The sequence below is a fragment of the Eleutherodactylus coqui genome, chromosome 2 (assembly GCF_035609145.1).
Source record: "Eleutherodactylus coqui strain aEleCoq1 chromosome 2, aEleCoq1.hap1, whole genome shotgun sequence".
Taxonomy (NCBI): domain Eukaryota; kingdom Metazoa; phylum Chordata; class Amphibia; order Anura; family Eleutherodactylidae; genus Eleutherodactylus; species Eleutherodactylus coqui.
The window spans coordinates 197,358,849-197,375,681 of record NC_089838.1 but is presented as its reverse complement, the minus strand read 5'-3'; the positions used below and the strand labels follow the sequence as shown (position 1 = coordinate 197,375,681).

Sequence of the window (16,833 nt, the reverse complement as noted above, 5' to 3'; positions counted from 1 at the left end):
ACATTTGCAATATATACTCAACGTTATTTTTATTGTTTTATTTACTTTTCAGTTTTACCCTCCGCAATGCTAAAAAAAAATCTCGTATTGCTCCCATTTAACCATTTCTTTTTGGTATTTCTGACCACCGATGCTCAGGACGGTGAAGTGAAGTGTACTGATGCTGTACGTTGTCCACAAACCTGTACTCATGGAGTGAAACGAAGTTCATGCTGTCCAGATTGTTCAGCCTGTGATCTTCAAGGTGACATTATACCAAATGGTGTCTCCTTTAAAGGCAATGGTGATCCATGTGAGAGCTGTATGTGCAAGGTATGTCATTTAACATCTATTTCTATAGGTATTACAATTATTTGATCTCTATTTTGTATCCATCTAACAAAGCAGTATTCTTTCTTGACTATAGCTGCACTCTTTGTAAGGCCTCATTCACACGAGCGCTGTTTGTGTGCATTAGAGGCGCGCACAGACTGCGCTTCTATAAGAACCAATGATCTTCTATAGGACTGTTCAGATGAATTAGTTTTAGGCACGCAAAATCCTTGCACCTATTAAAGATAGGATATGGACTGCAAGGTCACATCTAAGCTCCATGGTGCGAGCAAAGATAGGACCTGGCCTATCTTTGGTGCGTGCTTTCCATAGACTCCTATGGGAGCTGGAAAACACGCACCACACATCTCGGATTGTGTGAATGGACTAATTCAAATAGCTGGAATTCACCCGTTCATGCAATCTTTAGTGCAGTATAGGCGCAATCTTTTGACGCACCTATACTGCGCGCCTACAATGCTCATGTGAAAAAGGCCTATAAAAAAACAAGTTGTCATTTTGCTGCAAAACTTGGCATGCAGTAACATCTCAGATATGCAATGGATTAGAGTTGTGGTGTGATTGGATGAATGGCCTTGCCACCTGAGACCCTAAAAGTGATTCCCCCCCTTGGCCCATAAAAGGCTCTCAGAGGTTCCTTGTGTGTAGTGACCTGTTTATCCACTTGTGTAGAGCTTGTTGACCACTAGATGCCTCTGTCATGCAGAGTAGAGATTTGGCCCAGTTACCAGAGTTTGAGAGGGGCGCATTATTGGAATGCCAGATCTGGATGGTCGTATCAACAAAATGGCCGTTCTGACCAGACTGTTAGGAGGTGTTGGGACCAGTGGATGTGTGAGGGCACGCATACATGGCAAGCGGGCTCAGGATTCCCTTAACAGACCACCAGTAGAGAGGATTATCTGACAAGCAGAAGCAGGTCCAATTGTTTTGTTACAGGCCCCTGTGTCTGTAGGAACAATTTCCAGGCGCTTGACTGAAGGACATTTGTTCTAACGGTGCTGATTACGTGGATTGCCTTTGACACCCACCCACCATCACTTCTGTTTGCAGTGGTGTCGTAAACAATGAAACTAGACTGCTATGGAGTGGAACCGGGTTGTCTTCTCCAACGTATCCAGTTTTAGTTTGGGCATTGACGACATCTACGTTTGTGTCTGGAGACTTAAGGATGAGCGCCTCAATCCTGCCTTTGCTGTGGAGCGGCACACTGCCCCCTGCTGGTGTGATAGTCTGGGGGGCCATCCCATATGACACTCGGTCACCCCTAGTAGTGGTACGAGGGACAATGACAGCTCAGCAATATGTTCAGGACATCCTGCAGCCACACGTGTTCCTCTCATGGCGGCTTCCAAGAGGCATTTCCCAGCAGGATAATGCTCGGCCACACAAGGGGGTCACAGGAATATTTTCACAACATTGTCACACGTCTGTGGCTGCCAGAATTATTGCCAATGGGACATATATGGAACCATCAGGGATGCCAACTTTGACAGCCTATGAGTTTGCAAAATCTAGAGGCTCAATTACAGGAAATGTGCATTGATATACCACAGGATACCATACAGACCCTGTATGCCTCCAGTCCCACCCATATAACATCTTGTATCCAAGCTAGAGGCGGTACAACAGGGTACTAGAGCCTCCCTTCAAGTGTTTAGTTTTCCGCAATAAATTCTCCTTTTTCTCTAATATTGTAATCACTTACTTATGTCAGCATTACAATCACACAGAGAAACTTTCATTGGATTCCGACAACTTCTTTTAGGGGAAGGATTTCTTTTTTACAGTGAGTATATTTTAACCCAATGCAATTTGTGCTTTCTTCTGCAGAATGGTAATGTCAATTGTATAAGGGTATCTTGCCCCAAGTTGACTTGTGCACCACAAGAAGAGGTTCCTGGGGAATGTTGTAAGAGGTGTCAAGGTAAACGTTGCAACGTCTTTTGTTTTAGCAATTAATGTAACATACTTTTTATGTTAATACAGAAAGACATATAACAATTTATTCACATGAGGTATGGGATGGTAAGGGTTGATGGGACATGAGGTGGAAAGATCCTCTAATAGTTGTGGATAAGCTATTCAACAGGGAATGTATAACTAGTATAGTATGGCATAGCATTAGAGTCCTTTTACACGTAGTGACAAATCGTTCCAGCGAGCGAATGAGTGAACAATGACAGAGTTGTTTGCTTTAAAATGCAGATGATCATTTAAAGGTTTTCGTCATCCACTTTTTCACTCCATCGCTGGTCATTAAGGAGACTGTACAAGTGGATGGGAACGTCTGGACGATCACTTTTCACATGTAACGACTTGCAAAAGGAACAATGATTTTTGCCTACATAAAATGAATGACCAACGATAAGTGATCAAATGATCATTTGTCGTTCAATCGTTGGTCATGTTTACACTGAACGATTAGCGCTCAAATTCACACGATCCAGCGATTTAGTTATTTTTTGTTAACAATAATCAATACGTGTAAAAGGCACACTGATAACTAATAAAACTGTGACATTGGCACTGCAGTAACCTGATTGATCTCTATGGGGACTCCTGAAAGCTTCTTTTTACTAGTTTCTCTGAATCTCTCCCAGTGTGTCTCTCGCCCCTGAACTGTTTGACATCTTGTGTTAACTGAACCATATCCTATCCGCTCCTTCCACTTGTAGGCTGCATTGATGGAACAACAACACGCAGATATGATGAGGAATGGAGACCACATGGAGAGCCGTGTCATAGTTGCCGTTGTGTGGTACAAAACAAAAATACTTTTGTAATCTTTTGGGACAGCTGTGCAATCTGCCCTTGGTTGCTCCTTATTACATGTTTATCTCTGCTTCCTGCCTATTGTTTAGCTTCTGGCTTTATTCATTTCATGGCATATTAACTCTCTGTCCTCATGATGTACAACCATAACACTCATTTACAGCTAATTTTCTCTCCCACTGACTGTTCATATCCTTTCCATGTAGGAGGGCAAAGTTCAATGTAGAAAGCGTCACTGTGCTTCGCTATGTAGAAACCCAGCTCCACCAAAGCCAGGAACCTGCTGTCCTGTTTGTGATGGTACGTCACTGATCCCATTAGATCCAGCTCTTCAGATTAAGGAATTTTTTTGTAATACAAATGGGTCGTAAAAATGGAGTCTTGGTATAGTTATTCTTGTATTTCATCCTCTAAACATTATCTACATTGAAATGTTACATAATAGACAAAGAGTATGCTGCACACAAGTCCAGCTATTCTACACTTCCAATACTTTTGTATAGTTGGATATATTTTATTCATATGTTACACAATGGACTCTACTTTATAAAATTTGTATTTTGGGATATGATAGAAATGTATAAGTTCCTTAAAGAATAAATTAAGACACTTCCCAACATAAGAAAGGTTTTTACACGTGTGCCCTAGTTTCTTTTTATAGGATAAGGATTACATGATATTGAATTATATTGCAATTCTAACTATAAATTTTCTATATTTGGACCAAATTAAAAACTAACTTCTATTATCATGAAGTTGGCCTACCTCATTTTTGTGCTTAAATATTTATTTGTTACCAACTATAAGGTAAGAGTTGTAGCACAGATTAAAATGGAGCGTTTACTTCTGGTGAACTTGTTTTCCCACGCATTTTTTAACCTTGATCCTAAATTCATTCTCCACACCCTTCTTTCCTAAAGTTGTAGGATGTGTAAGGGAATTCCTGTACATGTTCTCACCTTGCATTAAAATAGGGGATGCAGCCATCTTGAGCTGAGCCCCCCTATCTCCAGGGGCCTTATAGTAGCCAATGGGATCTTTGTGTCTAGAACGACAAGTATGAGGTATGAAAATGCTTATATAACAGTTCAGCTCAACTTTATGATTATAGTAGATAGAGCAGTAGTAGGGGACTTCCTCTTTGGGACTAAGAAGCCATAGTTTGCATAAGGAAAAGTTCTCCTCTCTACTATTCCACCAGTGGACAAAAGTTCTGAGTCTGGTAACAGATTGACTTTTAGCTCCTGTCTTATTCAATGAACCCTTACATTCTAAGAAATAACGTTACTGGAATTTGTCTAAGCACTATCCCTTCTTTTCTCAGGTTGTTCATATAATGGGCGAACGTATCAGAATGGGCAATCAGTAAAACACTCTGACTCTTGTACACGCTGTGTATGTGAGGTGCGGTTTTCTCTTTATTAGTGGAATACATACAATTTACACTATATTTTTTATTCATTCATTACTTTTAGTGTTGTATTTATGTATAAACTATTATCCATAGAAACTTCTTGTTTCTTACACCTTTTACAGAATGGAAATGTTCAGTGTAGTGCAATACCATGCACTCCTACGCTATGTAGAAACCCGGTCCGAAAACCAGGAGAATGCTGCCCAAGGTACCTAGTAAAGGGGTTCCTGTATGATGGATTGGTTCCTATATGATGGATTGGTTCCTATATGATGGATTGGTTCTCATGTTGCTTTAGAAAATATGCACAGGTTGAATTTCAGCTTTGTCATTTAGATGATTGAAAGATTTACTGCATTTTCCATATTTGCACATTATAGACTGCAGACCTTTAAGATGACTATCTTGCCTAAAATATACAATATGTCACACCATTACCATTTTTGCTATAATTTTCTTAGTGGAAATCACCATTTTTACTCTTTATTTATAACTTCGGGTATATTTACACTGAGAAAATTAGTTGCAGAAACGTATGCAATTGAAAACCTCATTCCATTCATCTAAATGTGCTGTTTGTTTGAATATCGTGGCGCTTCATTGCCTCAACAACTGTTTGGTGGAGCGAACGCATACTCGATTCTGAGCCTTGATTTGCGTGCGCATCACAGATATACTAGACGTGTGCAACCTTGGTAGAAGTTAACGCTGTTACGTGTGCATGAGTGTATTTTATTCTCAATGCACCAAACTTTGGGTTGCGTTTAGATTAACGCATGCGCCATTCTCACCTGTACATGCGGCACAGGAGAAATCGCACCATGGTATCTTGGCATGTGGAAATGATGTAGCAGCAGCAGGAGATTTAAGGAGGGTATGTTGAATGCTTTTTGTGGCTCATACTCAGCATCAACAGGCATGCCAGAATGGGTCCATCTATCCATCAAGGAGAGGTCTCACTCAACATTTGGGTAGTGCGCTTCTTATACCCCCAAGACTGTTCACATCTATAATGCCTGTATTTTCACTGTCTGTTTGTCCAGGATATATTTGCTATTACTATACAGAACAAGTGGTATCCATGGTGCAGTGTATCGCTGTACTGTGTATCTCACATTTGGTCACCATGATTTAATAATATGTGGCTCCAGTGTAACACTATATCTGGATTAATGTGAGGGCATACCTCGAGGGGATCTATTCTGTTACATTATTTGGTTTCTAGATTTGTAAGGCTTGAATATTGTTCCTATACATATATCTCACCAGTGAAACTATTAGGATATTCAGAGTACTACATGGTGTAGCATATATTAATTATATTGACTGTATATAACATCTATATCCATTTTGGAATATTCTATTGCCTTCTGCCACCAGTTTTGCATTAGGGGTGTATATATCATCAATTATCCACCCCCTATGAGAAAATTGACTGATATACTGTAGATTCAACATGGGAGCTTTTGGGGTTGGATCCATATCTGCCTATGTGGGTGTATATTTTTATATCTGGTTCTACATATAATTGTTGATCATTGGAAGCTTTACTGTGCCACGAGATATTAGTTCATGGTCCCTGATGAGCCCCTTGAATCTAGAGGTGAAAGGAGTAAGGTAAGAGGATATGAGTTCGTTACCTGGATATAATGGTGTCATTGGTATTAATCTGATATTAAGTATTATTCTACATTATCAATATTTTTGTCGTTCAGAGTGTTAATCCTGCATTGACGGAAATATTTGTCTTCTTTTGTATTGGGTGTCCACTAGTATAATCAGATCTCTTCTTTTCCTGACCACTACTATTGTAAATCCCTCCTTCCTCCTGCTTTTAATTAGGGTGAGGTAGTCTTTTTCAGGGCGGTCACTCTGCTTTATTATCTACAGGTTAGTGATGTGACGGATTAGGGTGCAAATAGGTTATTTATTAGAATTAATAAAGGTTATGTTTTATTATATGATACAGCACGGCCTTCTGGGATTTAAAAATGTGCCATTTCTGCAGCATGTGCATGAATTTCTATGAGCCCCATTCAGATGAGTGGATCAATCACAAGTGAATATATCCTTCAAATTCTGCCAATCCAACCACAGCTGTCTACTCTTATTAGGTGTGAGGGATGTGAGTTTGATTCTCGCTCATATTCAGAAGGCGACGTTTTTACAGCTTCCCATGATCCCTGCCTCAGCTGTACGTGCTCTGTGAGTATCGTAAAGTCTTTCAGCATTATTCTTATATGATTTATGTTCATAATTTCTAATAGTTGTGTGTTATTTCTAAGGCAGGAGAGGTGTCCTGTGACCATCTAGACAGGCGGTGTCCTCCTGCTCAGTGCAGTCACCCTGGCAAAGTCACTGGACAGTGTTGCCCAAGTTGTGAGGGTAAGGATAAGGGAAAAGAAAAAAGGATTTTTCTATTTAGCTATTGAATGGGATACAGTAGCTGCAGCAAGATATGAAAGTAATGCATAAAATATAGTGTGTAATGTGTCTTTCACATAGTGTGTGACTTTGAGCGAAGAATTTATTCTGAGGGACAAACATTCCAACCCCCTGGACACGGACCCTGTCTCAAGTGCACATGTACAGTGAGTAGAAGTACATTTCAGTATGCAGACCTTTCCCTCCACTGTTAAGTCTCGTACACACAGCACCTATACCTGCAATATTTCTATAAGCACATGTCAGCAGTAAAAAGCATTTCCAGGAACTGCTCATTATCTTCTAATCATATATAGAATCAGCTAAGCTTGCACTTTGCTCTTCCAAAATCATGGTATATCAGAAATATACATCTAAAGAAGGGAAAACTCTTTTATGGTTGTTTTGCTTTATTTTAGTTCCATTCTATTACATGTAGCAGCATTTTGAAGGGTTTTTCAACATGTTGTGCAGCATTTGTAAAAGTGTTTAGAAAATTGATAAAAAAGAAAATTACTTTTTTAGTGGTAACATATTTCTCACCCATCATATGGCATAGAAACATAAATGTCCTAATCACATGGTTGAGCCATTTTGCGTCCATCCAGATCAAGCACAAAAAAACCTGAGTACATGATTACTGTCCATGTGCTATCCAATGTTCATGGGTGCCCTACATTGCATATGCTATTCATGTCCGGGAAAATTAATAATGGCCCATTTAGACACAATGAGAATCGCTCAAAAACTGCTCAAAGCTGTCTTTTGAGCGATTCTCATTCTGTCTAAATGCAGGGACATTGTGCAGTTTTCGTGCATGGGTCAATGATCGCTGAATTCCAGTTTGCTAGAATTGAGCGATCAGCTGTTTTCAGCAGAGCAGGCTGTTATCAGCTGGCTGCACTGATAAGATTCTCTCTGCTAGTTTCTCGCTGTGAATTTACAGCGGGGACACTGGCAGTCAGAGCAGAGAAGAATACAGATGTTTGCTTATGCAAAACAGCTGTATTGTTCTATTAGGAGCCGCGGCGGTGTCCTGCTCCGGCTGCATATTCTATAGTAGCTACTATAAAGTGTGCAAAGATGATCGCTCAAAACTGTCACTCAAACTATCGCTTGAGTGAGTTTTAAGCAATTATCTTTAAGTGTAAATGGAATCTAAGAATAAGGCATGCTGCAAATTTTTTGCACACAGACTACTGGTCTGTATGAGAAATGACATATGTTAATAGCCTCATTGGCTATTATGGGTCCTTGTGCTTTCTGTTGCAATAAGCCATAAGATAAATATGCACCATTTTTCTAGACATTGAAGGGCCATTTCTAGATTGACCCGATGTTCCCCATGCAAAAATAAAATGCTTGAGAAAATGGTTGTAATTTTTTAAGAACTGTTGAGCCGAGGATTCGACTTGAATTGTTTGTCGTCCATGGCTTGGTGTTCCATGTCTTTGGGACATGGCAACAGTCAAACTGGTAAGCACTTGATATGAACGGCGCTTAGCAACTCTTGACTCTCCCTAGCTGAAGCACAACAGTGCTGCTAGACTTAACATAGGAACTTTGACCTTGCCTGACAGTCACTCAATGTATCATACTCAAATGTTATGGTTTTATGGTGGTAAGGATGTCACAAATGTAATATAGGCCCATTTACACGAAGCGATGATCTCTCAAACCATAGTTTGAGTGACAGCTTTGAGCGATCATTTTGCATAAACTATCAAGTAGCTACTATGAGCAATTAAGTGTGCAAATGAAGCCTTAGCTGAAAGCAGTTAATAGCCAGAGGGCTTTTATCTGCATTCAGTTCCTTTGTTCTCCGGACTGAAAACAATGCTATCAGCACTCCCCGTGGAGAACTCCTGATAAGACCACAGGATGATTTTTAGGTTGACCTGAATTTAACGATTAGCTAGCAGTGCACGATGGCCGTGCGTTTAGACGCAACGATTATCGCTCAAATGATCGCTTTTTAACAATTTTTGAGTGATCAGCGCTCCGTGTTAATGGGCCTTAATGACACCAAAATCATCCACCAAAAGTCATGCAAAGGGTTCAAAGTGTGATGCAAGAGAAAGCCTGTAAGGGCTTTTTTATGTTAGATATGATCTCCCAATGAGATGCAAGGTGTTGATTTCCAATCAGTGTAAAAACCAAAGCACTGCTGTGCAGAAAGTAATCAGCAGCTCCATAAGCATCAAGTGGTGGTAAGGACGGTTAAAATAACACCACCAAAAAATTCATCCCCTCGCATCTATGTACTTGCGATGTTCATACGCATTAAAAGATCACAAGTTTTTCCAATAGTAAAAAGTTCTTCTTTAAAGATCCCATAGGACATAATCCGTGATTCCTTATGGGGAATCGCCCAAAAATAAAACATGCAGTGACTTTTCAATCAAACACGTGAACGTTCCATGCATATCATTATCCGATGGGACTTGCATGTGAAGGCACACCTGCTTACCTCAATATAACTGAAAAATATAGTAACATGAAAATAACCAGAGTATACTTTTTTGCATAAAGATACTGAAAAAAAACTGTCGTGAACAGGCCTCTTCATGTATTCGGCACATCCCCTAAGCCGAAATGTACTCCTGGTTCCGACCTGTACATTTTTGGCATAATTTACTCCAGTTTGTGGCGTAAATGAAACATAAATCTCTCGATCTCGGCAGGCATGCTCCCTCCCGATAAGCCTTGCCCACTTTTCGTGGCCAGCACAGGAGCACGAAAAGTTGCAAAACACTTGTGCAAGCATGGCTTTGCCAAAAATTTGCTTCTTTTCTATGATGAAATTGTGGCATAGAGCCATGAATAAGTGTCCCGCTTTGTGTTCAGCTAGCAGTGAGTTCATTACTGAAGTGTTCCTTCCTCTACTACATTTTCTGTCTAGTGAGAGTTCATGCATTAACGGAACTGTCCCTACGAGCCTATCATCTCTCTCCATATATGACAGAGCTTAGCTCATGCTGAATATAAAAATTGTACCTCTGTAATATTGTTGCGTTCAGGCGATTGTATAGTGGCAGCAATGCAGCCGATGTCCGCACTGCCTAGTTAGAGATGCTGTAGCCCCCTGCACAGCATTCATAGTAGATGGGGTGGGCCACAATATGCTCTTGTAAGCAGTCTGGGGGACATTGGAGGTAAAGCAGACCAAGAATGTGTCTACATGATGAACACTCTTGCATATTTCTGGTAGTAGGGCTGACTGATGTATCTTTCATAACTCAGAAAGGAAATGTTCGTTGTCTAGAGGAAACCTGTCCACCAGTATCCTGTCCAAGTCCTGTGAGAGAGCCCGACAAGTGCTGTCCAGTTTGCAAAAGTAAGCGCTCCGGAGGAAGCACTGGATTATGTATTTGGCACATCTACACCTGCATCCTAATGTTTTTATGCTGTATCCCTGCAGTCTGTGTTCAGGACGGTGTGGAGTTCTTAGATGGGGTAGAATGGGAACCCGAAAATGACCCATGCAGTAGTTGTGCTTGTTTGAATGGTGACACAGTGTGTGGGGTCAGTCAGTGCCCCCCGCTATCCTGTCTTCACCCAACCCACAATGAAGGTAAATGCCTCCTTATACAGTAATATAACATGTTGTGCAGTACACAGATACATTCATAGTGAAATACATTTCACAGTTTACAAATACTACAGTTATTCGCTGATGTTGATGGATGTTTTCCGTATGGATGGTAAAAAAACAATGTACAAGCATAGTGAATTAGAGCAGAACAGATTTATTGTATCAGTGATGTTGTACGATACAACTCTTCAAAAAATGCCTTCTAAGGGCGCCTACACACTGGCGATAAAATTGCACAATTTTTGTGCAATGCAAGAATCAGTGAAATCATAGAACTATGAAACTGCAATTTTCTTGCGGTGATATTGCGATCGCCAGTGAGACGGAGCCCTAAACCAGATGCTTCCAGTGCCTCCTTATCTCCCCTGCCCGGCCACATAACTGCGCTATCGGTCCTCTGAGTCTGGTGCTGCTGTGCACCTATCATCAGGTGCTTGCACTGCTTGCTCTCCCCTCTCTTCTGCCTGTCCGCTATGTTGGCACATGGGGTACCTTGTCTGCTCTCCCATCTGCAGTGTCCCTGGCGGGGAGGAGCTTAATGACTTGTCAAAGCCACTGTTGGGGTCCTTTTAGACCAATAGATTACCGTCTGGATGAGCGAGTAAGGTCACCATTAGCTTGTTCGCTCTCATATAGACTGCTTAGACAAGCAGATAATCCTTTCATCTAAAAGCACCTTTACTAGTAAGGGGGGAGCAGGGCACTGCACACCCCTCTTACACATGTATCTCAATATTTTGTCCGTTGTGTGTGATCATTATGAGCTGTTTATCAAGACCTTTTCATGGCTTCTATTTTAAATATGTAATGCATGCAACAGAACAAGATTGCATACTACTTGTGGTGTACTTGAGTTTGATGGCATGCATACAGCATATGGGTGCTTAATGAACTTTCCCAAACACTAGGTGAGTGCTGTCCATCGTGTGATACCTGCACTTACAACCAGAGAGTGTACAGTAATGGACAGGACTTCACAGACCCAGACAACCCATGCCAGAATTGCCACTGCCAGGTGAGAAAGTGGGTGAATGTTTTCCTTTGTGGTGGGATATATGTCTCTGTGAAGGGCGTTGCAGGGAGAAAGGATGTGAGCATTACAGAACAGCAGCTAACACACTGATTTGTGTTTAGGATGGTACTGTCCAGTGTATTCCTGTTGTCTGCTCCCCTATGTCATGTTCCAGGCCAGAGACAAAGCCTGGCCACTGCTGCGCCACATGCCCAGGTGAGAGTCTATTTTACCTGGAAGCTAGGTTGATGCGTACATGTGAAAGCATGCTATTATGTATCTGGTTCCATATCTTTCTTACTAACCATTTTATATGGGGGTCTAATGTTTCTCAGATTGCAGATATCATGATAATATATTCGTGGAGGGAGAACAGTTTTCCAACCCAGACAATCAGTGCCAGGAATGTGGCTGCCATAATGGACATGTGACCTGTGCAGACCGAGGGTGCCCGGGACCTCTCTGTTCATACCCACTGCCGGGAACTTGCTGTAACAATAACTGCAATGGTGAGCTTGGTTAATAGACATATTCTGCTTCACAGAAAAGCTATATATATGCAAGAGTACATACCGAAAAAACTGCCACCACTTTTCTGTAGAAATATCTTATAATTATTTTATTGGTGTTATCAATAGTACTATAAGTATGAAGAAAAATCAATTCCTATTTATGGCCTGAAGCATTGGGGTTAAAAGTGCTATGAGGAGTTGAGAAATGGAGGCAATTATAAGTGGTGACTTACTGGTTATACAGGGTGGGCCATTGAAAAGTAGCCTGCCTCTGACAATAATACAGTGAGGGAACGAGCAAGTAGATTGTTTTTTCCAAAGCTTTGTTGATTTACCTGCATGTTAGCATTGATGCTAGAAGTGGTCCCCATTCATTTATGTGCACCTCTGGCCATGTCGCAACTTATTGGATGATATTTCCTGCAGTTCTTCAACGTTGATGCTGTGGATAGTGTTCGTGATGTTTTCCATGAGTTCATCAGGGGTATGCAAATTATTGGCGAATGTGGTGACCCTAACCCCTGGCTCATAATTTGCTTTTCTGTAGCCAGTTCATGAACCCATGCCAGTGAGTCGCGTGTGGTGTAAATCCTGCACTGACCAGTGGGTTGGACCCGATGACCCTGGAGGTCCCTTCCAACTCTACCATTCTATGATTCTATTAACTTGCTGAGAAAGTCTCTGAGTTGATTTTTGATGGCTATTTGCAATCCACTAGATGTTGTGGATGACTTTGGACATCCAGACTGCTGGAGTCCTCAGTTTCTTTGTGTTTGTGACAGACCTTGTTTGGCGCCATTTCTAAACTGGGCTCTGAATACAACATTTAGCAGGTGGCTTTGTACCTGGGTACTTGCATGAGGTAAGGCCTCTTGCGTTTCCTTACTTGGTCCTCTTTGCACATAGTCTTCCACAGTAAATATTCGCTGTGGCAGGAAGAACACCATGCAGGAGATTTATGAAAGCTGTTTAAAACAAAATCTGCCTTTGCTGCCCATATCAACCAATCACAGCGCAGCTTTCATATCCTATACAGGTGAGATAAAATGAAAGCCGCGCTGTGATTGGCTGCTATGGGCAATAAAGAAAGACTCTCTTTTGGACAGCTTTCATAAGACCAATGTGTCACACAAGCATATTTGCGCAGCATTTTGTAGGCACAAAATTTGCGCACGCAATGCGCAGTTAATAGAACCCATTGATTGATTTCAATGGGTTTCTTCACATAAGCATATTTTGCGCATGCATTTCTTTCATGCAAAAAAATGCATAACATTCTCTATTTTTCTGCAGATTTGTGCACGAAAATTGCATATATTGAACTAATTAACTTGATAGCGCATTTTAGTGAATGGGAGCATGCTTGTGTATTTTTTTGCACACCATTTGCGCATGTGAAAAGTACAGTAAAACACACATTTGCATGCGCAAATATGAAATGCCCATTGTGCAAATACACACATGAATGCATTTACACTCATGTGACACTGACCTACGTGTGTGCTGCTGGGATCAAAGGCGGGCTACTTTTCTCTGGCTCATCCTGTAGAACATTGGGGGCCTTGCCCCATTGTAGAACTAGGGGAGTCCAATGAAATGGTAAAAAAACTGAGGAGAGAGATGTGCATAAGTGGATTTGACACTCTGTGCGTCTTATCATGTGGCTTGTACCAATCCTTCACAGGTTGTAACTATGCTGGAAAAGAATATCCTAATGGTGCAGACTTTCCCCACCCTACAGACAAGTGCAGACAGTGCCACTGCATTGTAAGTATTTACATCAAAAAACTGTTTGGCACCATTGTTTGGTCATTGGCAGTGGTGCCATGTACACTCATCCAGCAGTCCTACTCCTTCCACCTGTGCCCTACTACTTGCTTAAAGGGATTTGCCCACCATTGGGTTTACTTTTAAATTTAAAGACATTGTGATTAAAAAGAAGAAATCAATATACCTAATAATTTTTTTTTAAAGAAAACAACCATATCGCGTAATGATGGTGCCCTCCTGCATTGGTACTTCTACTAAGTTAACCCTTTGCAATCCAATTTTGGATTCAGGGTTTCCTAGGGGTCTTTCTCTTTCTGTCATTATACAATGGCGCTGTCTGCTGGCTAGAGCCAGTACTGCAGTATGGGACATGCTGGAGAGGCCCCCGACAACAGAGCAGCCAGTAATATACAGTAAGAGTACCCTGCCGGATGTCTTGCCACATTGGAGCTGTACAGGCTTTAATCAGAATGTCTTCAGAAGTCAGACAGTGGATTGGAAAGGGTTAAAAATGACTGACATAGATCTGCATAGGAGCTGCAGACTAAACCATAGGAGAATTTTTCAATTAAGACTATTTGCAAAGTTGCTTCATTTTTTATTTTATATACCCCAGAGCAATAAAATATTCACTTACGCTTGGACAAGTCATATGAGCAACAAAGCCATCAGAAGTAATCACTGTGCCTTCATGCCATTGACCTCCCTCTCCTTCCTCTTTGAAAATTATGTTTCATTTTCTATATTTTATTTTCAGGATCCATTAAAGTGCAGTAAAATAACACAAATAAATCGTTATTCCTAAGAAAGGGCATTGTATCCACTTACAGAATAACTAACCTAACCTATGGTACACATGAATTGGAAGCAGAGTGTAGGTCTTTTTGAACATTTCTTCTGTATGTCCATTATGTGTGAACTAAATGCTTTCTCCTTTGTATATATTTCTACAGAATGGTAATGTACAATGCCTCACAAAACGCTGCCCAGCTGTCCTCTGTGCCGAACCATTCCCAGTTCCAGGAGAGTGCTGTCCGCAGTGCCCAGGTAAGATAGGATATGGCGTTAAATTAAAGCAGAAAAAGCAATATTTATGTAGATTTCCCCAAACATATTGTCATATATGCAATGGGGAAAGGATAACGCCTTTTTTAAAAATAAATAATGCGCATTAAACGGTTATTCCCATATTAGAGAATTCTGTCATATCCACAAAATATGCATGAATGGCTGACAGATGCAAGTCATACTTCTAGGACCCACACCTACATCCAGAACAGGAGTTCCCAAACCCCATCCTGACTAGGGAGACATCCGCTATCCTCTGTATCCAGACAGCAAATGAATGACGTGGTTGCCAAGATTACAGAAACAGCTGAGCTCGCTGTGTTCTGCAACACCCATACCAGTAAATGAGAATTACAGAAACAGCAGAAAATAACGAGCTCTCTTCTTCCCATAACTCCTGGTCAATTCTGTTGGAGTTATGGGAACATAACAGCATAATCTTAACATCATAACACAGCTGACCTCAGTTGCTTCCATAATCCCTGGCGACCTCTCCGTTCAGTTGTTGCCTGGAGTTTTTGACAGCGGCCACCTGACAAGGTAGGACAGGGTCTTGGGAAATAGGTAAATATGTAGGTCTGATTCATTTGCTACAATGTAACAGTGCAACAGTTTGTCTGAAATTGTTTCATTTACAAAATCTAAGGGTTAAACCAAGGTGATTTTATAATTTTCCATGAATGTCTCTAAAAGTGAAGCATTTACACCAATTAGCCATAACATTAAACCACCTGACAAATTTTGTGCAGGTCCCTCTAATGTTACTAAAAAGGTTCTGACCTGTTTGGGCATGGACTGCACCTCTGAAGGTGTCCTGTGGTATATGATACCAAAATTTAGCAGATCCTTTAAGTCCCATAGGTTGTGAGGTGGGATGTGTCTTTCCAGCACATCCCGAAGATGCTTGATTAACTGAGATCTGAGGAATTTGGAGGCCAAGTCAACACCTTGAACTTTGTCTTGCTCTTCAAGCCATTGTTGAATATTTTTTACAATGTGACAGGGTGTATTATGCATTGCTATGACAAGTATACTTGATCTGCAACAATGTTTAAGTAGGTAATACATGACAAAGTAACAACCATATGAATGCCTCCTTCCCATGATGCATCCCCAGGTAAGCAATGCACATACAACCTGCTTTCAACACGATCTTAAAGAAAATGGGATTCATCAGACCAGACTACATTCTTCCACTATGCAGTGGTCAGTTCTTGATGCTTATATGCTCATTGTAGACACTTTTGGTGGTGGACAGAAATCGCCATCGGGCTTTGACCGTTCTGCATGTACACAGCCCCATACTCATCAAGGTGTGATGCACCATGTGTTCTGACACTTTTTTATCATAGCCAGCAGTGGTATCAGACCAGAAAGACTACCCATGAATAGAGATGAGCGAGCGTACTCGGAAAAGCACTACTCGCTCGAGTAATTTGCTTTATCCGAGTATCGCTGTGCTCGTCCCTGAAGATTCGGGTGTCGGCACGGAGCGGGGAGCTGCAGGGGAGAGCGGGGAGGAACGGAGGGGAGATCTCTCTCTCCCTCTCTCCCGCCCGCTCTCCCCTGCTCTCCGCTGCGACTCACCTGTCAGCCGCAGCAGCACCCGAATCTTCAGACCCGAGCACAGCGATACTCGGATAAAGCACATTACTCGAGCGAGTAGTGCTTTTCCGAGTACGCTCGCTCATCTCTACCCATGAACCCTTCACTACTTCCCCAATTGTCCATCCTTGAACACCATTTAGTTAATCCCTACATACCAGGAGAAGCTTACAAGATTTGTCATTTTGGAGATTCAGTCCCAGTCTTCTACCCAAAACAATGTGGCTCTTGTTAGAGTCACTCAGATCTTTATGCTTGCCCATTTTCTTGCTTCCAACATATCACCTTTAAAAGGAATCTATCAGTTCCTACAAGAATCATAAAC

At 41.3% G+C, this 16,833-nt stretch overlaps 1 protein-coding gene across 1 annotated transcript in view; it reads left to right on the top strand.

Annotated features, from left to right (window-relative positions):
* Positions 1-16,833, top strand: part of KCP (kielin cysteine rich BMP regulator) — a 140,146-nt gene that overhangs the window by 57,040 nt on the left and 66,273 nt on the right. The window contains exons 14-29 of the mRNA XM_066592182.1: positions 139-312; positions 2,167-2,260; positions 3,012-3,094; positions 3,315-3,408; positions 4,433-4,512; positions 4,645-4,730; positions 6,637-6,727; positions 6,808-6,907; positions 7,028-7,113; positions 10,190-10,283; positions 10,368-10,520; positions 11,450-11,556; positions 11,676-11,769; positions 11,889-12,062; positions 13,750-13,832; positions 14,789-14,882. Coding sequence (XP_066448279.1) covers positions 139-312; positions 2,167-2,260; positions 3,012-3,094; positions 3,315-3,408; positions 4,433-4,512; positions 4,645-4,730; positions 6,637-6,727; positions 6,808-6,907; positions 7,028-7,113; positions 10,190-10,283; positions 10,368-10,520; positions 11,450-11,556; positions 11,676-11,769; positions 11,889-12,062; positions 13,750-13,832; positions 14,789-14,882 — 1,687 coding nt within the window. The remainder of the gene's footprint in view (positions 1-138; positions 313-2,166; positions 2,261-3,011; positions 3,095-3,314; positions 3,409-4,432; positions 4,513-4,644; positions 4,731-6,636; positions 6,728-6,807; positions 6,908-7,027; positions 7,114-10,189; positions 10,284-10,367; positions 10,521-11,449; positions 11,557-11,675; positions 11,770-11,888; positions 12,063-13,749; positions 13,833-14,788; positions 14,883-16,833) is intronic.